Source organism: Malaclemys terrapin, chromosome 3 (genome assembly GCF_027887155.1).
Source record: "Malaclemys terrapin pileata isolate rMalTer1 chromosome 3, rMalTer1.hap1, whole genome shotgun sequence".
NCBI classification, from domain to species: domain Eukaryota; kingdom Metazoa; phylum Chordata; order Testudines; family Emydidae; genus Malaclemys; species Malaclemys terrapin.
This window is the reverse complement of record NC_071507.1, coordinates 153,749,705-153,767,154: the sequence shown is the minus strand read 5'-3', so window position 1 is coordinate 153,767,154 and position 17,450 is coordinate 153,749,705. Positions and strand designations below refer to the sequence as shown.

The 17,450-nt window shown below is 39.0% G+C and overlaps 1 protein-coding gene across 1 annotated transcript in view; it reads left to right on the top strand.

The window, feature by feature from the left end:
* Positions 1-17,450, top strand: part of COL19A1 (collagen type XIX alpha 1 chain) — a 312,743-nt gene that overhangs the window by 216,672 nt on the left and 78,621 nt on the right. Inside the window, 2 exon segments of the mRNA XM_054021580.1 lie at positions 12,299-12,361; positions 16,573-16,617. Coding sequence (XP_053877555.1) covers positions 12,299-12,361; positions 16,573-16,617 — 108 coding nt within the window.

Genomic DNA, 17,450 nt, shown 5'->3' with positions numbered 1-17,450 from the left:
TAAGGCTTAGCCTATAGACCTGCTCCTCAGTGATTTCAATTCTAGTAATCATTGAACAGAACCAAGGATTCTCAGTTGAGTCCTATCAGCTCTATCCTTAAAAACTGGAGAGGGGAGAGTCAAATGGTGTCTAGGATGCTCTAGGCAGAGTACACACCATCAGGTAGGAACATCTGTCCCCACCCTCTCTCATCTTTACTCGGACTTGGCATCCCTATCCATTGCTTAGTCAGTGAGGATCAATTTAGGGTGACACCCTCCATCAGGGCACGATGAGCAGGGATCCTAGAAATCTGTTTGCCGTGGAAAAATGCAGAATTTGCATTTCTATAGAGAATCTTTAGTTTTTATATATTGTGAAAAAGTAAAAACATATACAGTGAAATCCCATTTATCCGTGGGACTGACAGCCGGAGCCCCAGCCACTGTCAGTCCTGCGTGGTTGGTGGTTTGGTTGATACAGGGAGCTGGATAATGGAGGCTTGGATAAATGGTGTTCTGCTGTATAGAATATAGACATAGAAGTATTTGATTTATGTAAGAAATACAAATTTCAGTTCTATTAATTTAATTTTATTATACTGATTGATGGCACTGATAGGCTTCGAACTTGCTTAAAAATTGTAAATATATCAATTAAAAACATTGTGTTCAACTGATACCTATATATATATTGTGGTTAGGGAAACTGAAGTTCAGTGTTTCATTTTAATCACAGAAAAATGAGGATTTTTATCTTTTTTTATCGGAGAATGTTGAGGTTTTTTAATAATGGAAAACTAGGATCCCTGATAAGTACAGTTCTACTGCACTTTACTGTTACAGCAAGGAAAACAACATTTCATGACCCCTGCATTCAATATTAACATGAATTGTAACCCAAAACAAGCCAAAATTGATCACTTTTAAAGCAGTTTTGTCTGCTGAACCTAGGGAGAGTAAGTGTGTTCACGCAAATACGGTTCTGCTCCTGAAGTCTTTTCTTCCAGTTCATCACTAAATGTCAGGGGAGAGCTCATTCAGATCCTGCTTACTTCTCCCCCCCAGGAAAGAATTTGTCAATCTGGCAAATTGCACTCCATATTGTACCAGGTCCACTAGTTTTCCCCATAGGGTCTTAGGAAGCCTACAATAGGTGCCACAAGCCTATGAGGTAAGTACATATTTTTTTCCTCAGGTGCATCATAAGTTAACCTGTTTACTGGCCTTATAACCCTGTTAAGCCTACTGAGAGAGGGCATGCAGGGGTAGCGGGGACTGCTCCTGGGACTAGAGAACGTGAGAGTTCCTCAGATACTGCATGGACCTTTGCATCTACGGTTCTAGTATTGGAGGGCCCAGGGCACTAGGAACACCTTCCACTTGTATGACCCACTGTCCAAAAATGGAAGTGTGCCGTCACATCCTGTCTTTCTTCAAGGATGTCTGGGAATGCTGGTAGGGCAGGCCCGTTACTCCAGGCTGGTCTCATTGGTGGCATGGATATGCCAGCAACAGGCCTAACTGCTTCTACCATGGGTTTAGGGCTGAAGATGTGGCGCTTTCACACGGTTCAACAGATTAAGGCCAGAATCAGTCTCCATTCTAGGCTACAGCACGGTAGTGTTCTTCTCTTCAGACTCATTCTCAGGTGTGCTGAGTAGGGGTGTCCATGCAAAGATGTCAGGGGAGAGCTCATTCAGACCCTCCTTATACAGTTATAGTGTAGAGATATTTTTGGTTATGTGGTGTTTAAGCCACAGAATCTGCATAGTCTCTGGCTAAACAAATTCTATTTTAGAAAGAGAGAGCCCTTCTTAAAATAGAATGGAATTTAGCTCACACACACAAATCTTCAGGTGGTGTAAAGCCCACAAAGCTGCTGTATGCCACCTACTACTGCCTCCTGCCTCCAGCCCAAATACCCTGGTTTGTTTTGATTTGTGCCAGGGTCTGAACTGGTCTCAGGTGTGAAGCACCAAATGTATCTCAGGGAGATCCAAGGATGTGACCCAAGGATATTTTCCCTTTGTTATTTAAATGAGTATTTCTCACAGCCATCAAGACAGAATGTAATTTCTTTTGCAGAATATGGACAGTGCAGGTTTAAGATATATACATTATTTTAGTTATAAATTTCCCAGTTTCCTACTTCCCAGGATCTAACAGAGCATGATCTGTTCTGATTTCCAGCATGTGCAAACCTCACTGGAGACACAGTTCAGTGCAGTTGTAAGGAAAAAACTTAGCCCAATATATTTTTTTCTTCTGAGTTTTACAGGACTAAGTAATACATTTTTTTTCTAGAGTACCCACCACCCCTGTATCTAAACATGGTATCTTCTTATATGAAGCAGTTACACCACTTGGTTGAAAGGCATCAGTAAAAGTGTAAAGCATAATTATTACTGATAAAAATTGAAAATTAGTCCATCTAAGGGTTCTTGTCTTCCTCAATGAAAACAAAACTTTGCTATCCTTCAAATTAAGCTTCAATAATTGAGTTGTTTGTCCAATCTCATCAGTAACTACTTCTGCTTGATAACTAGGGTTTTTTTTTTTTTGTCAGTTTAATTTTGTGGGAGGCAGTTCTGAGACATTCCAGTAACAAACTAAAAAAGATTCTACACCTAACAAAGCAGACTTCATTAAGCCTGATACAAATGTTATCTCTTTCAATCTCTGCCACACTGATCCTTGGTGAAATAACCTGCTGGTTCCCAGAATTGGGTGGCTTTATCTTGCTTAAATGATACTCTCTTTTACAGTACTTTTATTTATCCAGAAGTAATGATAATGAATTTAGAACCAATACTTTACTATGTAACCAAATTTAACATGTGAAACCTTCAAAAGTGTACCATAGTTTTAATGTAGGAATATGTAACATAAAGTGTCCCTATTTAAAAAATATCTCCTTCCTCCCCCTCCAATACAGGGTCCTCCTGGGTTATATTGATTTCAAAATTCCTTAAACAGGCATTATAACCAGGTAGGGAAGTAAAATTTGTGTGTGTGTGTGTGTGCGAGAGAGAGAGAGAGAGAGAGAGAGAGAGAGAGAGATGTGCCAACTGGACTGGATTCCATCACCAGAGTGGCATAAGCAGGTCAGAAGCTCAATCCAAAATCTGTCTCTTTAGATGTTATTTATATGGAAAACTCTGACAGTAAAGATTACAGTCTGGGCACTGTGTAGTATTTTGATTTAGGATATAGGTAGATAAGATCTCATGGGAAGCAAGTCTAAGGGGAAAAACAATTGAAGACAGTTGGCAGTTTTTCAAAGAGACATTATTAAGGGCACAAGAGCAAACTATCCCACTGCATAGGAAATATACGAAGTATGGCAAGAGACCAGCCTGGCTTAACCAGGAGATCTTCAATGATCTAAAAATCAAAAAAGAGTCCTACAAAAAATGGTCACTAGGTCAAATTACAAAGGATGAATATAAACAAATAACGCAAGTATGTAGGGACAAAATTAGAAAGGCCAAGTCACAAAATGAGATCAAACTAGCTAGAGACATAAAGGATAACAAGAAAACATTCTACAAATACATTAGAAGCAAGAGGAAGACTAAGGACAGAATAGGCATGTTACTCAATGGGGTGGGGAAACAATAACAGAAAATGTGGAATTGGCAGACGTGTTTAATGACTTCTTTGTTTCGGTTTTCATCAAGAAGGTTGGTGGTGATTGGACGTCTAACGTAGTGAATGACAGTGAAAATGAGGTAGGATCAGAGGCTAAGGTAGGGAAAGAACAAGTTAAAAATTACTTAGTCATGTTAGATGAGCTCAAGTCACCAGGGCCTGGTGAAATGCATCCTAGAATACTCAAGGAGCTGACTGAGGAGATATCTGAGCCATTAGTGATTATCTTTGAAAAGTCATGGAAGACAGGAGAGATTCCAGAAGACTGGAAAAGGGAAAATGTAGTGCTCATCTATAAAAAGGGAAATATGGACAACCAGGGAATTACAGATCAGTCAATTTAACTTCTGTACCTGGAAAGATAATGGAGCAAATAATTAAGCAATCAATTTGCAAACATATAGAAGATAATAAGGTTGTAAGTAACAGCATGGATTTGTCAAGAACAAATTGTGTCAAACCAACCTGATAGCTTTCTTTGACAGGGTAACAAGCCTGTGGATGGGGGGAAGCGGTAGACATGGTATATCTTGACTTTAGTAAAGCTTTTGATACTGTCTCACATGACCTTCTCATTAACAAAATAGGGAAATGCAACCTAGATGGAGCTAATATAAGATTGGTGTATAACTGGTTGGAAAACTGTTCCCAGAGAGTGGTTCACAGTCATGTTGGAAGGGCATAACGAATGAGGTCCCACAGGGATCAGTTCTGTTTAAAATCTTCATCAATGATTTAGATAATGGCATAGAGAGTACATTTGTAAAGTTTGTGAACAATACCAAGGTGGGAGGGGTTGCAAGCGCTTTGGAGGATAGGATTATAATTCAAAGTGAAACTGGAGAAATGGTCTGAAGTAAATCAGATGAAATTCAATAAGGACAAATGCAAAGTACTCACTTATGAAGGAACAATCAGTTGCACATATACAAAATAGGAAATGACTGCCTAGGAAGGAGTACTGTGGAAAGGGATCCGGGGGTCATAGTGGACCACAAGCTAAATATGAGTCAACAAGTGTAACACTGTTGCAAAAAAAGCAAACATCATTCTGGGATGTATTAGCAGGAATGTTGTAACCAAGACACGAGAAGTAATTCTTCCACTCTATTCATGCTGATTAGGTCTCAACTGGAGTATTTTGTCCAGTTCTGGGTGCCACATTTCAGGAAAGTTGTGGACAAATTGGAGAAAGTCCAGAGAAGAGCAACAAAAATTATTAAAGGTCTAGAAAACACGACCTATGAGGGAAGATTGAAAAAATTTAGTTTTAGTCTGGAAAAGAGAAGATTGAGAGGGGGACACGATAATAGTTTTCAAGTACATAACAGGTTGTTACAAGAAGGGGAGAACAATTGTTCTTCTTAACTTCTGAGGATAGAACAAGAAGCAATGAGCTTAAATTGCAGCAAGGGAGGTTTATGTGGGACATTAGGAAAAAATTCCTAACTGTCAGGGTGGTTAAGCACTGAAATAAATTGCCTAGGGAGGTTGTGGAATCTTTTTAAGATTTTTAAGAGCAGGTTAGACAAACACCTGTCAGGGATGGTCTAGATAATACTTGGTCCTGCCATGAGTGCAGGGGACTGGACTAGATGGCCTCTCGAGGTCCCTTCAAGACCTATGATTCTACAGATATCAACCTGCATTATACTATAAAGGCAGCTTCTACAATATAGTCCTAATTATTCTTTATAAAAAGCATTCTAAAGTGCGATTCTTGTAATCAACAGGTACAGATCTATTCTTTCTTATCCAAATAATTGTAGCTGTAGAGATTCAGAACCAAATTTTCAAAGTCCCCATGTGAAAAACATGCACACCCGCACATACACCATAAATGGGTTAATTGTATACACTGACATCTAGTGCTCATTGAATCAGCCATTCTTGTGTTCACATGAAAATGAGGGTGTGTATGTCTAAGTATATTTATTGTTTGCTCAGACCATAATCTTTAATTTTTGATAGTTTGGCTTTCCATTTATGAAAAAGACCAGAAATCAAACTTGGTAGTTACTCTTTCAAAGGAACTGTGAAAGTCTCTTTGATTGTCTAATGGTACTTTTCATAAACTTCCATGAATAGCCATAGAAGCGAAAACTCAGTAAAGCCTCTTAAAGAGACAGAGCTCTCATATTTTAAAGTTATTAGATAAATAAGGTGAGAAGGAAGCATTGCAGGAGTGCTAATTTTTCTCCCCTACTTATATATTCCTCATGGGTATTCCTCTTTGGTATCTTTTGATCAATCCTTTGTAAAGCGCTATGAGATCTACGGATGAAAAGCACTATATAAGAGATAGGTATCATTATTCAAACTAAGAAAATTAAACCCATTTTCTATCAGCTTGAGTTGAAAAATATGTTTCTTCCTGTCTGACTCCACAATCTTGGAAAAAGAATGCAGAACTTTAAGAAATGACAAATCTGGGGGCTATATACATATTACTTCTCAAAAGCTGTCCCCTGGTTTACAAAACTCAGAGGTTTAACCTTCCCAAAGACAGATTACACTGGTCTACAATTTTTGAGAAGTCGTCTGCTTCAGAGATAAAATGTGCTATTTATTATGTATTTTGATGTGCTGAATTCAAATATGACAATTAAAACAACTGATTGGCTACTGTTTCTAAGATATTTAAGTTTTTACATTTTATGTCTATGTATATTGTGTAGATAGTAGAGTTTTAATCATAAATTGTAAACCTAGGTCTTTTCATGTGATATGGTTGCTTTACATGATAATATTTCACCTGTCCTGTTTATGTAACACTTTAAAAATCAGCAAAAGGGTTATATAAATAAAATTTATTATGAAACAAAAGGCAAAAAACTATTCTGTACATAGTTTAGTCCTATTCAGTGTCTACTCGGCGCTTCTTGGCTTGTCTCTTGTATTCATTAAATGGAGCATCTCTTGTCACTGTCCAGCAATCGTCTGCAAGCATTGATGGGCTCCATTTGCCCTGATAGCGTTTCTCCATTGTTGCAATGTCCTGGTGAAATCGCTTGCCGTGCTCGTCGCTCACTGCTCCGCAGTTTGGTGGAAAAAAATCTAGATGAGAGTGCAAAAAATGTATCTTTAGTGACATGTTGCAACCAAGGCTTTTGTATGCCTTGAGGAGGTTTTCCACCAACAACCTGTAGTTGTCTGCCTTGTTGTTTCCGAGAACATTTATTGCCACTAACCGGAAGGCTTTCCATGCCGTCTTTTCCTTGCCACGCAGTGCATGGTCAAATGCATCATCTCGAAGAAGTTCACGAATCTGAGGACCAACAAAGACACCTGCCTTTATCTTAGCTTCACTTAACCTTGGAAATTTTCCACGGAGGTACTTGAAAGCTGCTTGTGTTTTGTCAATGGCCTTGACAAAGTTCTTCATCAGACCCAGCTTGATGTGTAAGGGTGGTAACAAAATCTTCCTTGATTCAACAAGTGGTGGATGCTGAATACTTTTCCTCCCAGGCTCCAATGCCTGTCGGAGTGGCCAATCTTTTTTGATGTAGTGGGAATCTCTTGCACGACTATCCCATTCACAGAGAAAACAGCAGTACTTTGTGTATCCAGTCTGCAGACGAAGCAAGAGAGCAACAACCTTCAAATCGCCACAAAGCTGCCACTGATGTTGGTCATAGTTTATGCGCTTCAAAAGTTGTTTCTTGTTGTCATAGGTTTCCTTCATATGGACTGCATGACCAACTGGAAGTGATGGCAAAACATTGCCATTATGCAGTAAAACAGCTTTAAGACTCGTCTTCGATGAATCAATGAACAGTCTCCACTCATCTGGATCGTGAACGATGTTGAGGACTGCCATCACACCATCGATGTTGTTGCAGGCTACAAGATCACCTTCCATGATGAAGAATGGGACGAGATCCTTTTGACGGTCACGGAACATGGAAACCCTAACATCACTTGCCAGGAGATTCCACTGCTGTAGTCTGGAGCCCAACAGCTCTGCCTTACTCTTGGGTAGTTCCAAATCCCTGACAAGGTCATTCAGTTCACCTTGTGTTATGAGGTGTGGTTCAGAGGAGGAGGATGGGAGAAAATGTGGATCCTGTGACATTGATGGTTCAGGACCAGAAGTTTCATCCTCTTCCTCGTCTGACTCAAGTGAGAATGATTCTGGTGCATCAGGAACCGGCAGTCCTTCTCCGTGGGGTACTGGGCATATAGCTGATGGAATGTTTGGATAATGCACAGTCTACTTTTTCTTCTTTGGCATACCTTTCCCAACTGGAGGCACCATGCAGAAGTAACAATTGCTGGTATGATCTGTTGGCTCTCTCCAAATCATTGGCACTGCAAAAGGCATAGATTTCCTTTTCCTGTTAAACCACTGGCAAAGATTTGTTGCACAAGTGTTGCAGCACATGTGTGGGGCCCACCTCTTGTCCTGATCTCCAATTTTGCAGCCAAAATAAAGGTGATAGGCTTTCTTAACCATAGTGGTTATACTGCTCTTTTGTGATGCAAAAGTCAATTCATCACAAACATAGCAGAAGTTATCTGCACTGTTCACACAAGTACGAGGCATCTCTGCTCACTTTGGCTAAACAGAAATGTGTCCCTTTGCAAAATCAAACACTGACAAATAAGAGAGCATGACACTGTATGATTTCTAGAGCTGATATAGGGCAATTTGTTCAGCAAAGTGATGTAAGCTTTGTTATGATTGCATCATCCTTGACTTCTAGGAATAATATGATGCAATTCAGATCATGTATGACGCAATACCAGCTTCAGATTGCATCATTCATTGTTTTGGCTAAAAAGCAAGTACTGTCCAAACCCAGTCATAGATTTATTCATAGATCCAGTCAAAGATGTATTTTAGTCATTTCTGGTTTAAATTGAGATCCCTTCCCTTTATAACTCACTTATCCTCCGCCATTCCCAAGTCAAGGGTCGTATATACTGACCCAATAGCATATCTTGAAAACTAGAGCCAATCAACAATTTTAAGCATCATTTTTGTTCTCAGTGACCCAGAATTAGTAAAGTTTGACTACATTTATTTCAGAAGCATTTTGGCTGTATAGCAGTGTCTTTTATCCTCAAAGACTTCCCTTTAAATTCTTGTTTCTTAATCTGACCTGTGATGAACCTGAGAATAGAATGGAAAGTTACAAACTTGGGTTGATATTTGCAAAGCTATTTAAGGGATTTAAAGAAATGTTTTCTGTAAAAACCTAATGGCTACCTAGTGGCTTATGTTATGCAGGAGGTCAAATTATATTATAAAAGTTCCTTTTGGCTTTAAAATCTAAGATCAGATATATCACTTCCTATATTTTCATAGTTCCTATTTTTCTAATGCAACCTGTCCTACTGAATGTCAGAACTCTGACTTTAAAAACTTCTGAATTATCACAAGGTTTTTTACCAAATTTATAAATTTTCCTTCTCGGTGGAGAGAACTACAGAATGTTTAAATGATTTCATCAATATTTATGGCACAGAAGATATATGTGAAGTGCAACCAATTCCATGATATATTCCAGTGAGTTGACTCATTCCATAAGTTCCTTTTGGATATAAGCCTCATTTCAGGACATTGACTTTACTGGGACTTATGCACATGCTTATTTGCTGTCCTGAGGAGAGATGTTTTCCAGATTCAGAGCCTTAATCTCTATGTTTGGTCTGTCACCTTCCTGTGCATGTGTATATCTGATCACCTTAGCAATTTATTTTTCTTGACAAAAAGTAAGTTCTGTTAATATCAAGTATTTTCCTTGTCTACAGCTTTTTTCTCAAAGCTACTTCTCTACTTCCGGGCTATTTGACATCTTCCTTTTTTACATTCCAAAGTCTCTCTTTGAATCCACACTATTTAAGATTAATTCTAAAGCAACAGTGGAGGTCCTCAGAATTTGATATGCATCTATCTACAGGAGTCATGTTTCTCACCATCGTGAGGCTCTAAGGGTTCCTAGGGCATCTTATGTTTCCCAATTAATGTATTCTGGCAAAATATAGGCCAGCTGTTTGTTTCAAGAAATTAATCATCTTTTTAAATCCTTTACAGAGCACCAACTTACTCCTTCCTTCAGCTGTCCAGTGTGAAGAGTTTAATGACTTATTCACAAGCAAGTAACTTTTCAGCAAGGGAGTGCTAAGTTTAGTATTTACTATGATAGCAGAGATGGTTTACTAGTCTAAACATCACGTTTTAAATACCCAGACTCTCTGGAGCCACAGGTTTAAATCTCAGCAGGGCTGACCCATGCCTTTCAACCACTGAAGAAGATAAATTAAGTTCTGTGTAGTTTAGGGTAGGGGAATATTTATGAGAACCTGTCTGCTCTTTGTGGACATTAAAAAATCCCATTGAGCTATTCTCACAAGTAGGGGTTTGTTCCTGTATCCTTGATCTAAATTTCTGCTTTCTCACACTGTTATGTAATGTGGTGAATGCTGGCTGGGCACTCCACTACACCTGGGAGGTGCCAAATCCCTTTACTGACAATACATCATTTGTAAAGTGTCTGTAAGATGAAAAGCTTTATATAAATGCAAGATAATATGTTCTGTGATGTTCTGTGGGTTATGAGATTCCCTTCTGTACAGGTAACAATGGAATGCCAATTTCCTTGATTTTATGTGGCCTCCCAAAGCTCTCTCAAGTTCTCACTGAAGTTTTTTTTTCAGTGGTTTTCCTTGTAGGGAATTCTTGTGAAGTCCTTAGTATTAGTCTTTTCTGATGATATTTGCATGGTTTATTTAAAGTGGCATTTCTAGGAATTATGACAAATATTGTGGTCCCCATAAGACAAATAAGGAGGTGGCCCGTCAGATACCATTGAAGACCTGTCATAATTTAATAACCACTCATCTCTACCTATTTCTCTACATAGTCAAGGCTTATTCTGTGCCTACATCAAGCGCAATTCTACTGACTTCAGTATGGTTTTAGTGGGTTTAAGTGAGCGCAGAATTTGGCCTTTGATTTGTGGTTTATCATTATTTCAATGTATATAAATATAAGGTCACTTCAGTTTTAAAATCAAATCTGCTTACAAACATCCTTACTTTGGGCAAAAAAGTCAGCTTTGTGGGACTCAATCAGGTCACAGGCATTGGAAGGTAATAATTTAAAGCACAATGGAAAGTAACTGAAAGTATATACATAAACTGTTTTAGAAAATGTTCCCAATGTTTGCTTTAATTCTTGAATAATCTATTGCTACTTTCTATCATTATTTTCTTCTTCTAAATATTTTCTTGCATCTTAAAAAATTAACAAAGAACGATTTATATGTGGATATTCAAATAATATATAAAAATACAGCTGGTTGATCTAATATTATCTTTCCCAAAAGATGTTTTAAATTTTTTCCATACATATAAATTCAAGGCACATCTCAATACAAACAATAACTATCTATATTCAGTCTATAGTAACTATTTGTCTCTGGTATCAGAGGGGTAGCCGTGTTAGTCTGGATCTGTAAAAAGCAAGAGAGAGTCCTGTGGCACTTTTAAGACTATCAGATGTACTGGAGCATAAGCTTTCGTGGGTGAATACCCACTTCGTCAGTCCATTTGTCTCTGGTTTGTTCTCTTCATCAAGTCAACTGCTACTCAGCAGTCGTCATTAAGCTGCCTCTGCAACTAATCCTAATATTAGTTGGTAGCCAGCAGACGATGAAGACTCATGTAGATTAACTGCTGAAATGCCGTAGAAATTGAACAAAAAGCCATCAAGAGATAAAGAAATACCTTTGTAAAATCAATAGGAATCTTACTGAAATTTATATTTTGTTATTTTATCTCCATTATTATTGTTAATAATATATCTATTTAGCGCTTGTTATTAGTAGGTCTCAAAACATTTTACATCATTATTCCCATTTTACACATGGGGAAACCAAGGCACATAGAGGTAAAGTTACTTACCCATGGTCACCCAGCTAGCCACTAGGCCACATTGCCTCCACTGCACATACCTACTTCATTTTTTACCAGGTCTTCCCTATGTAAAATTAAAGCAAAAAGCCATGTATTATATATTTAATATGTACAGGCCTTCTGCGAAAGGGTAGATACACACAGTACAATAAGTAGTCTCAATAAAAATAAAATTTGAAGCCAAATTGCTTCAGTCAGTTTGCTTATTCTGAGGAACAGTGGGAATATACTGTCACTAATATCAATTCATCTCTTTCTTTATCTGTGTCTTCATGCTGTTCAAAACTAAAATGAATATTTCTTGAGGTGCTTGTTCATATAAGAAGAGGGATTTTTTGTTGTTGTTCCTTTCTCTCACACTTAAGAAATGTAGTGTGATAATGATCATAAAAATAATGTTCTTTCCAATGATTTAAGACAAAATTCTCTTCTCAGATCTACACAGCAGTACTCAACATGGATATTTTGCTCTCTCTGTAGATGCAGAACTCCCATTAGTTGAATGGAATATGAATATCTCCCGCATGGAGAAGAATACATTCTTGTGCCACATAACTTTGATGTAGTGCACAGGTTATCTTACCCCCTCTGTTTGATGCTGAATTATGATGTTTGCATTAACACAGAAAATAACATATCAACATAGGACCTAATATTGCAAAATTATGGTAACTACATGTTATATTTATTATAATATTTTATATTATATTTATTATATTCTTTCACTTGCAATTCTTCACAGGGTGTTGCAGGACAACTAGGATTACCTGAGGCTGCTGGACATAAAGGACAAAAGGGAGAAATTGTAAGCATCTGAGATATAAGGGCATAAGGAATTGCAAAATAACAACCAGCTTGTCACTGCTAAGTTTACCTGCAGTCTCATTCATCTGGTTTGTCACAGTCTCCTTAGGAGGAGCGGATTACATACTTGATCAGGCCTTTGGTCACTGACCAGTGAGAGAAAGGAAGAAGAGAAAAAAATAACATATTTATATATTTGCGTAATATTATACTGGGAAAAAATTCCTTAGTGACCATGTGAAGTGCTCATCTCATGCCTTGAAACTAGACACATAATTACTCATTTAATCATCTTAGCTTGCATGGCACCAGCTATTTAACCAGTCATGTATGTATCCACTCCTTTGTTCATTTCAGCCTTACTAATTGTTCCAACAGACTCTTATGGAAGTGAATTACACAGGTTGACTCTTTTATTCAATTAGTTTTAGACTTATACCTCTTTAATGTAGTTGAATTTTCCTTTTTGTAGTGAAAAATCATTTTTATCATTTGAAAGGACACTCATCTACAGTATGTCTAACTTGCAGGAAAGTGCTGTGAATGCTATGGTACACCAGTCCCAGAGATGTTTGGCAGTGATTTGGGTATACCATGTGCTCAGAGGCAAGTGCTGTAGGCACTCCAAGCATTAGGCCTTTCAGGCTCCAGATTTTGGTGGTTCCCACAAATAGAACTGGGTGACATTTTCAGAGAAATAGTTTATTCACTGGAAAATGCAGTTTTGATCACCCACATCTATTTGAAATTTGACACAAAGTAGCCAAAGGGAGGCAGGTGGGGTGGAACTTAGATACCATTCACAAAACCAATTTTTGTGTGTGTGCATGTTGCAGCTTCTAGCCCACACATTAGGGCACTCACTCAGGATGTGGGGGACCTGGGTTCGATTCCCCTTCTGCTGGATAAGGGATCTGCACTTTGGTTTGCTACATTGTAGAATGGGGCCCTAGCCACCGGGCTATGGGACCTTCTGGAGTGAGTTTTTCTCAATCTCTTCTGGTCAAGCTGTTCTGCTGTGTATAAATAATGAAAGAGTCAGCGGAGCAGGGACGTGAACTTGGTTCTCTACCTCCTAGATGAGTGCCTTGACAGCTAGGGTCATTGTCATTTTCTCTTGTTGGTCTAATGACTATTCAGGTATTTTATACAAAGTGGAGCAGCTTCAATGGGAGAGACTGAGAAAGAGCTGCCCAAGACTATGCTATAGGACAGGGGTTAGAGCACACTCTTGTAGTGTGGGAGACCCAACTTGATGTCCTTCTGCCAATGATGTTTTAATTACTTATACACAGTGGACCTGCTTGAATAGGAGAGATTGAGAAAAACACACATCAGAATAGTCCAATAGCTAAGGCAGGGGTAGGCAATCTATGGCACACGTGCCAAAGATGGCACACGAACTGATTTTCAGTGGCACTCATACTCCTGGCCACCGGTCCGGGGGCTCTGCATTTTAATTTAATTTTAAATTAAGCTCCTTAAACATTTTAAAAACCTTATTTACTTTACATACAACAATAGTTTAGCTATATATTATAGACTTATAGAAAGAGACCTTCTAAAAACATTAAAATGTATTACTGGCACGCGAATCCTTTAATTAGAGTGAATAAATGAAGACTCGGCACACCACTTCTGAAAGGTTGCTGACCCCTGAGCTAAGGTATGCTTCTATAATGTGAAAGACCCAAATTCAAATTCCTTCTCCGCAGAGGGGAGAATTAAACCTGAGTCTCCCAGTTCCCAGCTAGTGTGCTAACAATTATAACATGGGGGGGACCACCATCTTCTCCTTCACTTTCTTTGCTTTTACATTAAAAAATGTCTGGAAATTAAATGGTTAGTTTAAAAAAATGATTTGTTCACCAAAACCTAGTTTTTCACCTACTTGTTTAATTCGCCACAATTTTTCAGAATATTCTGGTTAAGATCAAACTGATTTTTTTAACCGCCAGTGAACTGAAAAATCAGTTATTTGCCCGTCTCTACCCAAACATACTCATATAGTATGATGAATAACAAAGAATTGCATTACGAGGGCTGCCAGAAATAAATACTGCATTTTCCCTAGGCATCTAGGTTTTAATGGTTCCAAATTAAAAGGGAGAAATTTAGCACACAACAGTTCTTAATCCAACCCCTAAGGGTAGTTTTGTAAAGTGGTATGAAGGTCAGTGACCTCAGGTCCAGTGCCAGGGTTACTCCCTGCAGGAGTCAGTTATGCACTGGCCTGGAGATCCCACAGCCAGAATTATGTTTCTTCATCTGTCATCTTCAGACCCATGCATGTGGCCCAGCTGTTTGCAGGCTGCTTCTAAGTATCTGTCTGTCACAGCTAGCCATGGACTCCCTGTGACAGGATTCTTCCCAGCCTGGCTCACAGCCTTTCCAACCAGCGTTAGGCTTCTCTCCACAACCAGTGTTAGGCTGCTGCCTCCAGCCTGCTACTGCAGTCATCATGCAGCCTCTTGTTCCCCCCCTGAGCTAGGTCCTCTTCTGGCAGTGCTTCCTTCTACTGTACTGGAGGGATTATGGAGCCCTCTACTTGCTGAATGTTGTATTGGAGGTTAACTCAGTGCTCAGTAATGAGCCAGTAGGTTCGTTACAATATTTTTAATCTCCACTGTTTGAAATGCAGTTATATCCAACCCAAAAGTTCAAAAATCATGAGTCAATCCCCCTCCTACACAATGAGATTTTGTTTTAAGAGATGATCTCATGGTTTTGGCCTTTTGATTTTTGAACACCCCCCAATGTTTGTGTGACAATTTCAGTGTTGGCACGTCTCTCAAATATATAGAGTAAGCTGCTGCAGAAGGTCTCACTGGGGGACCCACATGAGATCAAATTACAAAGATTTTTATAAAATGCTGCATGATTGTGCAGATCATCCAGCTTCTCCCCGAGCTCCAAAATTCTAATTAATTCTGTTCCTCTACAGCCCCACATCTGCCCATCACCCAGCCCAGCAATTAATTATACATTCCCCTGCAACTGTCACAGCATTTCTGGCCCCCAACCGCACCTCTGCTCTTGCAGCTTCAATGGTTCTTCACCCCATTTCTCAGATCTGGGGGGGAGGCTACAGGGGGTTCCTCTTTGTCTTCCCAGGCCTGGGTGTGGGAATTAGTTCCAGAGTTTATTCATGCCCTCCTCCTACTTCCCAGGTCTGGTGTTGTAGGGAGTGTGCAGGAGCACACAGGGGAGATTACCCATTTTTAACAGGAGAGCAGAGAAGGAAGATTGCTGGGCTCTTTCTCCTCCCCTTCCCCTCTGTGAAATGTCAGCTGGTCCCTCTCCACCTCACCTACCCAAAAACTCAACTCTTAAGGGTGGGGAGCGAGCTCTGCCTGGTTCCTGCAGCAGCCCTGATTGTCTTCTCTCCAGGAAGCAGGGAAGTGGGGAATACAGCCTGTCAGAGGATTTTTCCCCAATAGGGCTGAAATTCTCATGTCATCTTAAGACTGGCTCAAGCAAGGGCCAAAATTGTGTGACTTGCGATGAAATTATGATAGTTTGTACCATTGTAATGCTCTTTTAGAACTCTGAAAATATTATATCTTCTTTTGGTGTAACCTACATTTTTTAGGTCTGAATTGGGCAGGGGGAAGAGTGAAAAATATTTTTTCTGTGTTTTTAGGAGAGCAAAAGGAAATGTGCATAGTGTTTGGAATATGTGCTTACATAATATTATCTTTTGAACCAGCAAGGAGAGCTCAAAAATATTTTTGGTAGCACTAGCAAATAGTGGGTATTTAAAAAAATTCTCTTTAGTAAAGTGACAGGGTTTGTTACACCAAAAGTATTTAAAAGGTGCAGGTCAGTCCCAAGCAGTTTATAGCAAATTAAATGGTCAAATGTTGGGTCCAAACTTTTTGACAGAAAGCATCTATGTATTTTAAATAATAGAATATATATTTGCCAATTTGATATACTTTTGGTCTGAGGAGAAAAGAGAAAAGACACACTAGATATATTGTAGTGTTGCCAAGTGTTTGATTTTGAGTAGCATGTAGAATTTTCTTCTCTTCAGCAGAAGACAATAACTTAAATTCAGTTGAAGCTGGTTAAATCACGTTTCACTTATGATGATTAACAAGATTTCATGCAACATTCAGTGCAAGAAGCAGCTGGATGGGGAAGATTCTTTTCATTTGTCAGAATAAAAAAGGACAAAGATTGTCAACAGTTTTTTTATTTTATTAAAAGGGTCGGCAAGGAGAAATGGGCTTAACTGGTGCAAAAGGTGAAAAGGTAAATAATAATTCCTAATTCATATTCTTAGATGTGATGGCTAAGATGGCTAAGTATAGTTTATTTTTATTGGGCCAAATCCTTGAAAAAGAGCAAAGGTCAAGTAGAAGAACTGTGGGCACAGAAAAATATGCTCCAATGGTAGACTTTGGGCCCAGCATCCTCACAACCTACATTTTGTTTTCTGACCTGGATGTCTCTGCAGGGTGGTAATGGCTGTTGGGCATGTGGGTGACTAATGGACAGGTCCACCTGCTCTGCACCAAAGCTGGGTTTAACCCTGGTATATTGAAGCCGTGTCCCAACTGCATACTTAAATCCCATCCGACTTAAAGTATGTGCTTACGTAGGTTGCTGAATAGGGATGAGCTGCTGAATGAGTTGTCCAGTCATTGCTGAGTTTTTCATATACTCATTGTATGTAGCCCTGAATACTGCTGATCTGTCGTGTGCGGAGTCCTCTGAATGCTTTCTCTGCTGCATTGCTTACAAGCATGGGGACATTGCAACATTTCTGGGCCTTTTGGGCTTTCCTTTCTGATGGTGATGGATCAGGATAGAGTCTATAATTTAGAGATGGGCAGACCTGCTAGCATAAAATAAGACAAAAGCTGCTGGCCATAAAAAAGCCCTATATGAAATTAATCTTCTTTACACTTTGAAAAAGGTTAGTCCATTTTTTGCTTTGCCTCTTTATTTTTTGTTTGCTTTTCTGCTTCCTGATTCAAGATGCATGAATTTCCAAAACACCACAGACCTAGGCACAACCAGGAGGTACCTAAAACCTCAAAAGAAAGCAAGAATCTCAAACAATGAAATATTGATTGCTGATT